The 13,585-nt window shown below is 56.6% G+C and overlaps 1 protein-coding gene across 17 annotated transcripts in view; it reads right to left on the bottom strand.

The window, feature by feature from the left end:
• The window catches only part of SHISA6 (shisa family member 6), a 166,970-nt gene extending 153,647 nt beyond the window's left edge, over window positions 1-13,323 (bottom strand). For 16 of the 17 annotated variants that reach the window (XR_013184811.1, XR_013184812.1, XR_013184813.1 and 13 more), the window contains exons 1-3: window positions 13,175-13,323; window positions 12,173-13,085; window positions 1,694-1,854 (exon numbers count right to left, since the gene is read on the bottom strand). Coding sequence is in view for 2 of the 17 variants with exons in the window: in XM_054645224.2 (XP_054501199.1) it covers window positions 1,694-1,854; window positions 12,173-12,852 (841 nt within the window). In the remaining 15 variants the exon portion in view is untranslated. The remainder of the gene's footprint in view (window positions 1-1,693; window positions 1,855-12,172; window positions 13,086-13,174) is intronic. The other variant, XM_077188510.1, reaches the window with a different exon arrangement.
• Between the last annotated feature and the right edge of the window lie 262 nt (window positions 13,324-13,585).

Genomic DNA, 13,585 nt, shown 5'->3' with positions numbered 1-13,585 from the left:
CCTGAGCAGCAGGAGCCAGGCAGGAGACACGGAGCCTCCAGAAGGAGCTAATGGCACAGAACCCCAGCATTATTCCAGAAAGAGTCAATGGCACAAAATCCCAGCATTATTCCAGAAAGAGTCAATGGCACAGAACCCCAGCATTATTCCAGAAAGAGTCAATGGCACAGAATCCCAGCATTATTCCAGAAAGAGTCAATGGCACAGAATCCCAGGATTATTGCAGAAGAAGTTAATGGCATAAAATCCCAGCATTATTCCAGAAGGTGCTAATGGCATAAAATCCCAACATTATTCCAGAAAGAGTCAATGGCACAGAATGCCAGGATTATCTCAGAAAGAGTTAATGGCACAGAATGCCAGCATTATTCCAGAAAGAGTTAATGGCACAGAACCCCAGCATTATCCCAGAAAGAGTTAATGGCATAAAATCCCAGCATTATTCCGAAAAGAGTTAATGGCACAGAATGCCAGGATTATTGCAGAAGAAGTTAATGGCATAAAATCCCAACATTATTCCAGAAAGAGTCAATGGCACAGAATGCCAGGATTATTCCAGAAAGAGTCAATGGCACAGAATCCCAGCATTATCCCAGAAAGAGTTAATGGCACAGAATTCCAGCATTATTCCAGAAGGTGCTAATGGCATAAAATCCCAGCACTATCCCAGAAAGAGTCAATGGCACAGAATCCCAGCATTATTCCAGAAAGAGTTAATGGCACAGAACTCCAGCATTATTCCAGAAGGTGTCAATGGCACAGAACCCCAGCACTATCCCAGAAGGTGTCAATGGCACAGAATCCCAGCATTACTGAGGCTGGAAAAGGCCTCCAGGAGGATTGAGTCCACCTTGATCCCCACCCTGTCCCCAGCCCAGAGCACTCGGTGCCACCTCCAGGAACTCCCTGGACACTCCAGGGATGGGCACTGCAACCCTCCCTGGGCATTTCCAATCCCTGAGCCCCCTTTCCATGGGGAAATTCCTGCTGTGCCCACCCTGAGCTGCCCTGGCCCAGCCTGAGGCCGTTCCCTCTGCTCCTGTCCCTGTTCCCTGGAGCAGAGCCCAACCTGGGGCTGTCCCCTCCTGTCAGGAGCTGTGCAGAGCCAGAATTTGCCCCTGATCCCCCTTTTCTGCAGGCTGAGCCCCTTCCCAGCTCCCTGAGCCCTCAGGACTCATTCTCTGGACCCCTGTCACCCTGAGGGTGATGTCCCAGCTGTCCCTGCTCACTGGCCATAATCCCTCACTCCTCGTGTACCCAAGTGTGGCATTTGCTTCCTCCCAGGATGAAGGAGGAATTGAGAATCTGACTCCATGTTCTTAGAAGGCTCATTATTATATTATATTATATTATATTATATTATATTATATTATATTATATTATATTATATCTATACTAAAACTATACTAAAGAACAGAGAAAGGATCTCACAGAAGGCTTAACAAGATATTAATGAAAAACCTGTGATTCGCCAGGGGCCCCGACACAGCTGGACTGTGATTGGTCATTAAGAAAAAAACAATTCACATGTTGGATAAACAATCTCCAAACCACATTCCAAAGCAGCAAAACACAGCAGAAGCAATCAGATAATTTTTGTTTTCATTTCTCTCTGAGGGTTCTCAGCTTCCCCGGAGGAAACTCCTGGGCAAAGGGGTTTTTCAGGAAATGTGGCAGAGGGAGCAGCACTTACCTGGGTTGCTCTTGGAGGTGCGTACTGGTGTGTACTGGTTTTTGGAGGAGGTCCTGACTGGGGTGTTCTCTTTGGGGGAGGTATCTATGGCCGAGATTGTCTCTCTTTCACAGTGTCCGATTGGGATTGGTCCCTGCTGCCTTAGGATGTCGGCCAGAGCCCTGGGGAGACAGGAAAAAAAAAAGGGGGGAAAATGTATTTTAACACAGCTAGAATTCAGTATTTCAGAATAGAACAGAATAGAGTTCAGTGTTTGTACTTGTGAATCCAAAGCAGCTGAGTTCATACCATAAACAGAGGAAAAAAAATGCGACAAAAGCAGTAATAATAAAATATAAAAATATGGCTTAAAAGCTCTGTTTCTTTCTGTGCATCTGCTGCAAGGATTTCCAGGCTTGCCTGGCTATTGTTTGGTATCTCATCTGCCCTCTCTAATTCACTTCAGCCCTGGGTTATGGTGCCTCTCCATCATCACAAACTGCTCCTGGCACACAGAGGCTCCATCAGGAGCCCCTGCTGGCCCCAGCCCTGGCACCTCCTCACAGTGACACCAAACCCCCCCCCTGCCTAGGCCAAACTCCCTTAAAACTGACTGAGACCAGGATCTCCCCACCCTGAAATCCCTGCTCAAACAAAGCTCCAACCCCAGCAGTGCTTGCAGTGGTTTTTAAAGGAGAACCACGAGGCAGAAAAATGGATTAACCAGCTTGCAGGGCTTGATGTCAGCACAGCTCTGAGCCTACCTTGGGCTCTGTGCTCAGCAGGGATTGCTTGCATGGCTGAGCTCTCCCTGCCATTCCCAGGGAAAAGCAATGGCACCCAGTGCCACGGCAGCCAATGGTTTCCCCTTGGATACTCCAAGGTTTTTCCCCTCTGTGAAAAGCAATGGCCCCCAGTGCCACAGCAGCCAATGATTTCCCCTTGGATACTCCAAGGTTTTTCCCCTCTGTGAAAAGCAATGGCACCCAGTGCCCCGGCAGCCAGTGGTTTCCCCATGGATACTCCAAGGTTTTTCCCCTCTGTGAAAAGCAATGGCCCCCAGTGCAGCTGCAGCCAATGGTTTCCCCTTGGAGACTCCAAGGTTTTTCACCTCTGTGAAAATCAAGGGCACCCGGTGCCATGGCAGCCAATGGTTTCTCCTTGGATACTCCAAGGTTTTTCCCCTCTGTGAAAAGCAATGGCACCCAGTGCCACAGCAGCCAATGGTTTCTCCATGGATACTCCAAGGTTTTTCCCTTCTGTGAAAATCAAGGGCACCCAGTGCCACTGCAGCCAATGGTTTCTCCATGGATACTCCAAGGTTTTTCCCCTCTTTGAAAATCAAGGGCACCCAGTGCCACAGCAGCCAATGGTTTCCCCTTGGATACTCCAAGGTTTTTCCCCTCTGTGAGTCTCATGGACACATGAAGTGCCCTGATTTTCCTGGGGCAGCCCCAGTTCTCTGCTGGGCTCAGGAAAGTGGCTTTGCAGTCAGGGAGAAGGTGAAGCTGCAGGGCTGGGAGGGACCAGCTCACCTTGCCCCTCTAAGCCAGCCCAGAACCCTCAATGTGCTCCCTCAGTGTCCTGCTGTCCTCCCCACAGCCTTTTTGGCTGTATTGTCCCACTTTCCCCATACCCAGATTGCCAACACCAATTAACAGTGTGAGTGTTAATTGGGGAGTGTTCAGGGACATGGGTGTCCCTCCTGCTGTCACCAGGGCAGCTCTGGTGGCAGCTCCAGCAGGCTGGGAGGGAAATGAGGGAAATGAGGGAAATGGGGCTGGTCTGAGGGGTCTGGGGGTGCTGGATGGGAAGAGCTGCTTGTTCCCAGCAGTGCAGGGGCTGCACCTCAAAACTTCACTGATTCACCTTCTGAAAATCCCCTCTCATGCAGACCTTAGCAAGAGGGTGCTAGAAAACAGAACTTCCTGCTCCAAGTCCCCATGAGTTTGGGGAGGAGTGGAAGGAGAGTGACCAAATGGGTCTGGCAGAGCTGGGAAGGGAGCAGTGCCTGGCTGAGCTGCAGCTGCTAAAAGCAGAGCAGGGATGGAGCTGGTGGCAGAACTCCAATCACTCCAGCACAGCCAGGATTTCACTACAAAAAAAGCCAGGTTAAAGACTCCCCTATGCTCTGTTAGTAACTGGGAAAGAAAGAGGCAGTTATTGCAGGAGATGCATTTATCCAGCCTGGAGCCAGCTCACCTGGAAGGGACAGCTCTCTCTGAGGGACAGCACTTGGGTCCCAGCCACTGCCACAGAGAGCAGCTGTGCATTATCCACGGCCTGGCTGCTGTCCCCACACCTGCTCCGTGCCCTGGGCAGCTCCAGGTGCTGAGCACACCTGGGGCTGCCCTTTCCTGGGGCACTCCCGTGTTCCAGGGGCTGCCAGCTGGGTCCTGTGTGCCCAGGGATGCCCAGTGCTGGGGCATTCCCCCTTTCCTGGGGCATTCCCGTGTTCCAGACCCTTCCAGCTGGGTCCTGTGTGCCCAGGGCTGGACATTCCTGGGACATTCCCCCTTTCCTGGGGCATTCCCGTGTTCCAGACCCTTCCAGCTGGGTCCTGTGTGCCCAGGGCTGGACATTCCTGGGACATTCCCCCTTTCCTGGGGCATTCCCATATTCCAGACCCTTCCAGCTGGGTCCTGCATGCCCAGGGATGCCCAGTGCTGGGACATTCCCCTATTCCTGGGGCATTCCCGTGTTCCAGACCCTTCCAGCTGGGTCCTGTGTGCCCAGGGCTGGCCACTCCTGGGGGCATTCCCACATTCCAGGGGCATTCCCGTGTTCCAGACCCTTCCAGCTGGGTCCTGTGTGCCCAGGGCTGGCCACTCCTGGGGGCATTCCCACATTCCAGGGGCATTCCCATGTTCCAGACCCTTCCAGCTGGGTCCTGCATGCCCAGGGCTGGCCAGTCCTGGGAGGTTCCTGGTGTAGGCACCGAGTTTGGGGTAATTGGGAGTCCCTAACTGGCTACACCTGGGCAGGACAGGTGAGCAGTGTTGAGAGTGATGAGACCTGGAGTGCCCAGGTGTGCTGAGCAACCACAGAGGGAGCAGAGGGCACATGGGGCAGTGCCTGTGGCATGAAGAGTGTGAAAGGCTGGACTGTAGAACAATAAAAGGCTGCAGATGCATGAAGATTTCTTTGGTGTTAGTTGTGCCTGAACCAGCTTCCCAACAGGTTCCCACATTCCTGAGGCTGCCAGCCAGGTTCTGTGTGCCCAGGGCACACAGGAAAAATCAGATGTCTCCTGGGAAATCTGAATGCCAAACACAATTTGGGAAGTTCCAGGAATTTAATCCAGCTCTAAAGAAAACCACTTCACACAGCTGACCCCAGTGTCCAACCTGGATAATCTCTGGCTGCTGCTGTGGTGTGGGCAAGGCATTGCCAGCAGTGACTGAGCCCAGAATGGGTGACACCAAATGGGTGACACCAAATGGGTGACACCAGTTCCTCTGCACACAGGGAGCCTGAAGAGAACAAAGCTGTCACGTAAAGATTTGCTGATTAAAACCTTAAAAGGAACCTTTCCAAGGGGTGTTTCTCTGCAGAGAGATGCCACCCTGAGCACAAAGTGTCCTCAGCAGGGGCAGGACATGGCCAGGCTGCTGGGGACAGTGGTGGCAGGAGAAGATTGGTGCCCCCAGGTGCTCGAGGCTCGGGCTGGCTGTGGGGGGAGCAGCCCCTGGGACCCCCAGCTCCCTCCTGCACCCACCCAGCTCCAGCCCCTGCTCCTCCCAGGACAATGGGGAGGCTCCCTGGAAGGAGACGAACCCAGGAGAGGCACCAGGGGTGCTGGGGAAGGCAGGGAGCTGTGCAGGACAGGGACAGAGCACAGAAAGGAGAGAAAATCAAACCAGCAGCTCTTGCTGGGTGTGCACGGCTGTGGGGATGATGCTGTGCTGGCCCAGCTCTGTCCTGCTCTGTTTGTGCTGTGCATCCCCAGGCACAAACACAGAGACAGCGCCCAGGGCTCTCACAGTGCACCTGGGCAAGGGTGGAGCAGAGGGGCTCTGGGTTCACACCAAATCCCCTGCTCTGAGCACAGCTCTGGGGCTCTGAACTCACTGGGCAAAGCTGAGCTTGCTCTGAAGAGCCCTCACAACAAAGGAGGTTGTGGTGAGAGCACAGCCCAGCATTTATTGTGGCAGAATTCTGTGTTTATCCACCTGGGGAAGGAGATATCTGAGCCCTCCAAGCACACAGATCTGAGGAGGCACAGCCCAGCATTTATTGTGGCAGAATTCTGTGTTTATCCACCTGGGGAAGGAGATATCTGAGCCCTCCAAGCAGGGCACACGCAGATCTGAGGAGGCACAGCCAGCCCATGTGAGTGGGGGCAAAGGCAAGCAGACATGCCCTGATCTCATCTGCCCCAGAAAGTTCAGATCTTGTGTGAAACAGAAATTTTAAAAGGCGTCTGATCTCCAAAGGCACAGAGATCAACTGCTACTTAAGGATATAAGAGATTACAAAACTGAAAGGAATGGAAGTTCAGAGCTACACTGGATTCCCTCGACACCTCATGACGGAGTTGGACTAACAGAAAAAGTTAATTAGCAAGCAGGAAAATGCCAAATAAATGGGAATTAGAGACACTGAGCTGGTTTGGTGGAGGCAGCATGGTTCCTGAGCCTGGCCTCTCGTAATGGGAGAAGTTCAAAGGGAAAGGAGAAGCCCAGAAGCATCCAGAGGATGTCAGTGGCCAGGCAGCCTCTGTGCTCCCACAGAGTCAATCTCTTCATAAAATAGACTCAGAGAGGAAAACACAGCAAAAAAACCCAATTATCAAACTGCAAACCACAGCCAGAGCTCCAGACTGGAGCTTTCCCAGTGCATGGAAATGAAACAAAAGGAAAAATGCTTTGTACAGGTACAGGCACCCAGAGACACACACCTGGCCTGGGTTTGGGTCTGCATCATGGGACCATTGACCCTGCACAAGGACAAGATCCAGGTGTTGTCCCTGCTCAGGAGTGACCCCAAACCCCACCAGGTGCAGGTTGGTGTGGAACAGAACCAGTCCTAGGAACTTGTCTGAGGTCACAGTGAAGGTGCCCCTGCCCGTGGCAGGGGGTGGAACGAGAGGATCTTTAAGGTTCCTTCCAACCCCGTCCATTCTGTGATTCTGGGATTTTATGGCTGCACCTTTTTTGGTTTTTCTTAGTTCAGTCTGACCTGTATTCTGTGCAGTGAGAGGGACAGGGCACTTCAGAGGAGAGCCTCAGAAACCACCAGGATTAAACAACTCAAAGCAGGGCAAAGAGCGGCTGAAAGGCACCCGAGTGAGTCCGAGCAGAGTGAAAAAAGACAGAGCATAAAAACACATCAGTGCAAAGAGACTGGAAGCAGGAGCAGCATCCAAGAAAGAAAAGCTCCTGCAGAGTCCCTGTGGCCAGGAGTGTTCACAGCACTCCCTCCCTGCCCTGGGGACCACGGGGTTTGATCCTTTGGCTCCAGCAGCAGAGAGCAGAGCTGAAGGAGCTGCCTGTGATCCCTGTCTCAAACACCAGGGCTGGAGAGAGGCACTGCTCACAACCTTCCCAGCTGAAAGCAGCTCCCTCCAGCAGCCCCTCAGCAAGCACAGGGCCCTGGGCTGTGGGGGATGCAGCCTGAGGAACACAAACCCTGCTGCATTTCGAGCTGTGTTTCTCACACAGAGCAGCAGCTCCTTGGATCTGGGAGCAGACACATCCATTGCCTCTGGTCCCTGCTGGAGTTCAGAGCCAAGGAGCAGAAACAAGCAGGAGTGGATCAATTAAACTCTGGTCTCTACATGGGCAAAGGATGTTCATTTCTAAAAGCTGGCAGTTATCACTCCCAGAGCAGGAGATGCAGGGGCTGAAGGGAAGAGCAGCACAGATCTCTTCCCTCTTTGCAGCAGCACAGATGCTGTGGGAGGAGGGTGAAGTGAAGCACAGCACGGAGCCTGTTTCCCTTCTCCCCTCCCCACCCCTCAGCCACGCTCCATGCAGGGCCAGATAAGGCCTTTCAGCAGCACACAGAGCAGCTTTGCTGGGAAAAATCCCTGTGCAGCTTCCCAGGAGAGCAGCTGGGCTCCCGCCAGTGCCCCAGGGCCAGCTCTGCCCCCGTGTCCCTCTGGCCCCAGCTGACCAGTGGGATGCACTGGGGATGCTTCAGTCCAGTTCCAATCTGTGCATCCCCAGCTCAGTGGCTGCTGCTGAGGCTAAGCAGGGCTCGTGGAGCAGGGCTACATCTGTGAATTATTTGTGTTCTGTAGCGTGGGGATGCAGGGTCGTGGCCATGGAATGGGAACACTCTGTGTCACCCCTTTGTGCTGCGGAAAAACTCACCCAGCTTTGAAAGAACCAGCTGATATTCCCTGCTCAGAGATTCCCTAACTCACCCCCAGACCGAAAGTAAAACAAATGCCTCTAAAATTTCACTTAAGAAATGCTGAAGAAAAGAAAACAATGCTGGCAATGAGACAAAACCAAACCATCCTCAGCAATGCACGAGAGAGCATCAGCACACACAAAACTGCTGGGTGTGATTCTCAGAAACCAGCCCCAACTTCCACCTGGAGCCCAGCAAAGTTCTGGCTGTGTAACCCCCAAAGCAAGAGGCAGTTCTGTACAGCCAGGCTCAAAGATCCTACACTTGTCAAAAAAATAAAAAAATAAAAAATCAGTTCCATTGAAAGCCTTACAAGCGTTTCTGCACAATAGGAATATTTCAGCTCCTGGTTTTCAAAGCACTTCCACTTAACTGCTGTTAGAAAGGCCTGAATCAGTGCTTGTGAGCCCAGAATCACAGCAGTGCCTTGCTTTAAAGGGACGTGGCAGTGCCTGGAAACTGGAGCTGATTCCAGCTCGGAGCTGCACACGCACAGCCAGCCCTTCACTGGCAGCTCTCCTGGGGATCTGCAAACCCTCCTTCCACCAAAAGACATTGCAGGAGCCCTGCCTCCCTCAAAATGTTCTCTCTCACTGAGTTCAGGAGGATTTTCTATACAAGCTGCATGAGGAATGGGCAGAGGGATAACATCCACACACGGCACTGCTCTGTGAGCATTTACAAGGCAATAAAATTTCCAGTGTGATCCAGCTCGTGGGGAGGTGCAGGGAAGTTCTCACTGATCTTCCCTGCCTGTGGGATACGAGCCCAAGAGGCTTTTTCCAGCCCCTGTAGCAAGTTGTGCTCATGCTGCTGCTCTGCTCCTCCCAGAGGATGCACACTGAGGTTTGATGCACTCGCCACCACTACAGAGAATTATTGTGGATGTCACACTTCACTCCAGCCGACACGACCTCAAACAGACAGAAATATCTGACCCCAACCTGCTTTCCTTCTTCCCTGTTCCTCCCCAGCAGCTGTCAGAGACAAAGACAAACCATTCCTCTCCTGGTATTTACATTCTGCTGAGAGCACCCAGAGCATTCAGCCCAGTGCGGGAGATGCGCTTCAAAATATTTAAACCCTCGTGTGATGTTGATCAAGTTCAGGTAACACAGCTCTGAAAGGTATAATCTTTTACCAGCTACCATATTATAGAAGTCAATCAACTCCTTAAAATGCTCTGGAAGTCAAGCTTCCCGAGCACTCAATCTGCCATTCATACTTCTACACACAGGTGAATCATTTCAGCAGAACTTATCTAAATAAAGCAAAGCAAGCATCAAAGAAATGAAAACATCAGGAAGAATCCAGACAAGTCTGGCAACACTGGCTCTGATTTCCAAGGGTGAAGGATCCAACCCTGCAGCAGGCTGGAGCTGGAGCAGAAGTAACATATGGACATCCAACCCAGATTTCCAAATTTAGTGTGAAGATAAGGCCCGGGCAAAGTTGCCTTGAAGCCAGAAGAGCTGGGCAGCTGGGGAACCATCCCTTCATTAACAAAACACGATTTTCTGGCTAAGCCACATGCAGGACCCCTGCCTCTACACAGCTGTGTGTAGTTTTTAACACTGTGGAGTTAAATTCTTGCAGGGACCAGGGGCAGGTGGGATTTGGAATGGAATATGTGGGCCAGACCCTCAGCAAATGTAAACCTCACCCTCACAGTGTGTCTTCACTGCAGGGAGGAGTCTAAATAAAAAACATAACCCCAAATAAATAAAAACTGCGTCACTCATCTCTTTTTCCTCCTAAAAAACTAATATTTCTCCCCCGAGTCTCTGTTGGTTGCAGCTGAAGTTCAGCCTTAAAAATATGGTCGATGATTTCAGGAGTTCTGATTAAAAATCTTCACTAAAATCATTTTTAGCAGGCATTATCTGCTAGAGTTGAGGACTTTCCCCCTGATGCCAGCGCTGCTCTTTTAAAGAAGCCTCTCACCAGTTTTTATGTTCAGACACAGGCAGCTCTCGCATTCGCGGCACGCAAGCAGCACTCATCATTTGGAGGGACTTTTTCATCATAAAATAAAAATGAACTGAGAGAGAACACGCATTTGTCCAGGAGGAGGATTGCTACAGCCACCCGAGCTTTTGCTGTGCAGCAGGATCGTGTGTGCCACAGAAAGCTCCTGTCCTTACAGCAGCGAGGGGGCAGCGAGCCCGCAGGGATGGGCAGGGATGGGCTGAGACTGAGACCAGAGGGATCTAAGAGGGACCGAGTGGAAAAGGGAAAGGACAGAGCTCTGCCACCACCAGAGCGTCCCCACACAGCCCCAGCGGCCCCGAGGGGAAGGCACCACCAGGGGGGCTCTGATCCATCCTCTCTGCACATCCCAAACTTCCCCCGGGGGTTCTGATCCCTCCCCATCCCCTCTGCACATCCCAAACTTCCCCCGGGGGTTCTGATCCATCCCCATCCCCTCTGCACATCCCAAACTTCCCCCGGGGGTTCTGATCCCTCCCCATCCCCTCTGCACATCCCAAACTTCCCCCTGGCCGGGCAGGACAGGGCAGGACAGGGCAGGACAGGGCAGGACAGGGCAGGACAGGGCAGGGCAGGACAGGACAGGACAGGACAGGACCCGCGGGTCAGAGTGGCTCTGCTGTGCTGGGGGAGCTCTGGGGAGGCTTGGAGGGGAGATGGGGGGGTCTGGGGGCTGCTGAGGATCCCGGGGGCAGGGAGGGAGTGCCGGGGACAGGAGGGGAGTGCCGGGGGCAGGACGGATGTGGGGGGGTCCCGGGGAATGAAGGAGGCGTGCAGGGTTCAGGGGAGCCAAGCTGGAATGCTGGGGGACACTCCGGGGGACAGGAGGGGGGTATCGGGGTGCCGGAGAACAGGAGGGGGCTCCGATGGGTAAAAAGGGGTGCCGAGGTGCAGAGGGAGAATGTGGGGGGCAGGAGGGGGTGCCGGGGGCAGGAGGGGAATGCCAGGGGCAGGAGGGGAATGACGATGCCGGGGCCAGGAGGGGGTGCCGGGGACGGCTCCGCGTGGAGCTCCGGGACGGACTCTGGACAGAGCGGAGAGCGGGGCAGCGCGGAGCTGTCCGGGAACACTCCGGGAATGATCCGGGAGCTGTCCGGGAGCTATTCGGGAATTATCCGGGAGCTGTCCGGGAACAGCCCGGGAATTAATTATCCGGGAGCTGTCCCGGAGCTGTCTGGGAACAGCCCGGGAATTATCGGGGCGCTGTCCCGGAGCTCTCCGTGCATTATCCAGAGCTGTCCCGGAGCTGTCCCGGAGCTGTCCCGGAGCTCATCCGGAGCTGTCCCGGAGCTGTCCCGGAGCTGTCCCGGAGCTCTCCGTGAATTAACCGGAGCTCTCCCGGAGCTGTCCCGGAGCTCTCCCGGAGCTCTCCCGGAGCTGTCCCGGAGCTGTCCCGGAGCTCTCCCGGTGCTCTCCCGGAGCTGTCCCGGAGCTCTCCCGGAGCTGTCCGCGGAGCCGGTGCTGAAGGCGCGGCAGGAGAGCACAAACGCGGCCGCGGGAGGAGCCACGGGGCACCAGGACGGGACCCGGGGTGGGCAGTGGGATGGCCAGAGGGGTGCGGGTGGCTCTGGTGACACCGTGGGGAGGAGGAACTCCAGGGCAGAGGATGGGAAGGGAAAATCCTTTGTCCAAGGGAAGCCTTGACAGCCCTCGCAAAGGGAAAACCCTCGGATAAATGACTCAAGGGGAGCCCATCGAAGCGACAGCACAAAGGGAAATCGTTTGGCCGGGCGGCACAGCCGTCGGAGAGCCATGGCACTGGGGAAACCCTTGGAAGGGCTGGCGGGGGAAACTCATGGAGAGCCAGAGCAAAGCGCAGAGACCCGAGTGGGTGCCTCACAGGGAGACTCCTCGGGCAGAGAGCTCGGCAGGAGAACCCCTGGGCAGCAGTGTAAAACCCGAGCCCTTGGACAGCAAACCCAAAGGGGGAATCCCCGGAGGAGCCATGCCACGGGAAACTCTCGGGAGGCTGCACAGCTGGGAACTCAGAGAGCCCTCGGGTGGGCAGCTCCAGGGTTTCTGGCTTGACAGCACGCTGTCTTCCAGGGCGAGTGGCCGCAATTTCTCACTAGAGAAACCCTGAGCAGGCTCTGCCAAGGGGGAGGCTCGGCGAGGGGGAGCGGGGGAAGGAGTGAATGCTCGCGAAAGTACCTGTGAATGTTCATCTCCCGGGGCGGGCGCCGCGCCTTGTCGTAGGCCACCTTGGCAAAGACGCCGGCGATGAGCACGAAGGCGATGGCCCCGCACGAGATGTACACGGTGGCGTTGGTGCTGTCCTTGTCCGGGTCGTACTTGTTGGCGTCCCCGTCGCCGCCGTCGCCGCCGTCGGCGGGCAGGGCGCCGCTGGCCGTGGTGGGGTGGGCCCACTCGGGGCTCTTGTAGTTGCGGCACAGGCTCTGGTTGAGCTTCTCGGCGCGCTTGTTGCAGCAGAAGCGGTAGAAGCAGGTGCCGCAGCAGTAGCGGAAGCCCGTCAGGCTGTTGTTGCACTCGAACTCCTTGTCCCACTGCCCGCTCACGTCGTAGTAGCCCCAGCACGTCTCGTGGGCCGGGGCCGAGCCCCCGCCTCCGGGGGCCGCCTTGCCGCCCCCCGCGCCCTTGCCGCGCCCGGGCAGCGCCGTGGGGGCGGCGGCCCCCGGGCCCGCCAGCGTCTGGTTCAGGAGCTCCCTGCCCGGCTTCGGGGTCCGCCGCGCCGCCGCCGCCCCCTGGGTCCGGTTGCCCTTGGCGCGGGGGGGCCCGGCCGCCTGCGCGGGCAGCGGCAGCAGCGGCAGCAGGGCCAGGAGCTGCAGGGAGAGCAGGAGCAGCGGCAGCAGCAGCAGGTGCCGCGGCCCCATGGCGAGGGGCGAGGCGCGGGGGGCTCGGGGGGCGGGCGGGGGCGGGGGGGGCTCAGCGGCGCTGCTGCCCCATGGAGCGGGGCGGGCGCGGGGGGCGCGGCCGGGGGTCCCGCTCTCGGCTCCTCAGCGGCGGCCGCCCGGCGCCGGGCGCTTCACGCTCATGCCGGCGGGCGGCGGAGCCCGGCGGAGCGCGGCTGGAGGCGGCGGGGTCCCGGCGCTGCTCCGGAGAGGGGCTGCGAGAGACGGGGAGAGGGTGAGAGCTCGGCGCGCCCCGCGCAGCCCGGCCCGCCCCCGCCCGCCCGCCCCGTGCCCACGGCCTTACCATGCCGGAGCGAGCGGGACTGCAGCGGGGCCGCGGGGCTGCCCGCGCTCCCAGCCCAGCCGGGGGCGGAGCGGAGCCGAGCCGAGCCGAGCCGGGAGCCGGGGAAGGACCGCCCACCGCTGCCGGGCCGCTCCTGACATCACCGGGACCGCGCCGCGCTCCGCCGGCACCCCGGCACCGCTCCGCCCGCAGCCCGGCACCGCTCCGCCCGCAACGGGCAGCGCCCGCAGCCCGCAGCGCCCGCCCGGGGCAGCGCCCGAGCGAGGGGCGATCCGCAGGGAGAGGGGAAGGGGCTGGGGCCGGCGGTACGGGTAGGGGTGTGAGAGGGGTGTGAGAGCTGGTGCGCGTCCCCGGGGGATGTGGTCCTGGTGGGAATGTGGTGGGTGACACTGGAGCTGTCCCCCGGGATGT

The sequence above is a fragment of the Agelaius phoeniceus genome, chromosome 19 (genome assembly GCF_051311805.1).
Source record: "Agelaius phoeniceus isolate bAgePho1 chromosome 19, bAgePho1.hap1, whole genome shotgun sequence".
Taxonomy (NCBI): Eukaryota; Metazoa; Chordata; class Aves; order Passeriformes; family Icteridae; genus Agelaius; species Agelaius phoeniceus.
Note: the sequence above shows the minus strand (reverse complement) of the source record. Positions and strands in the feature narration are given on the sequence as shown.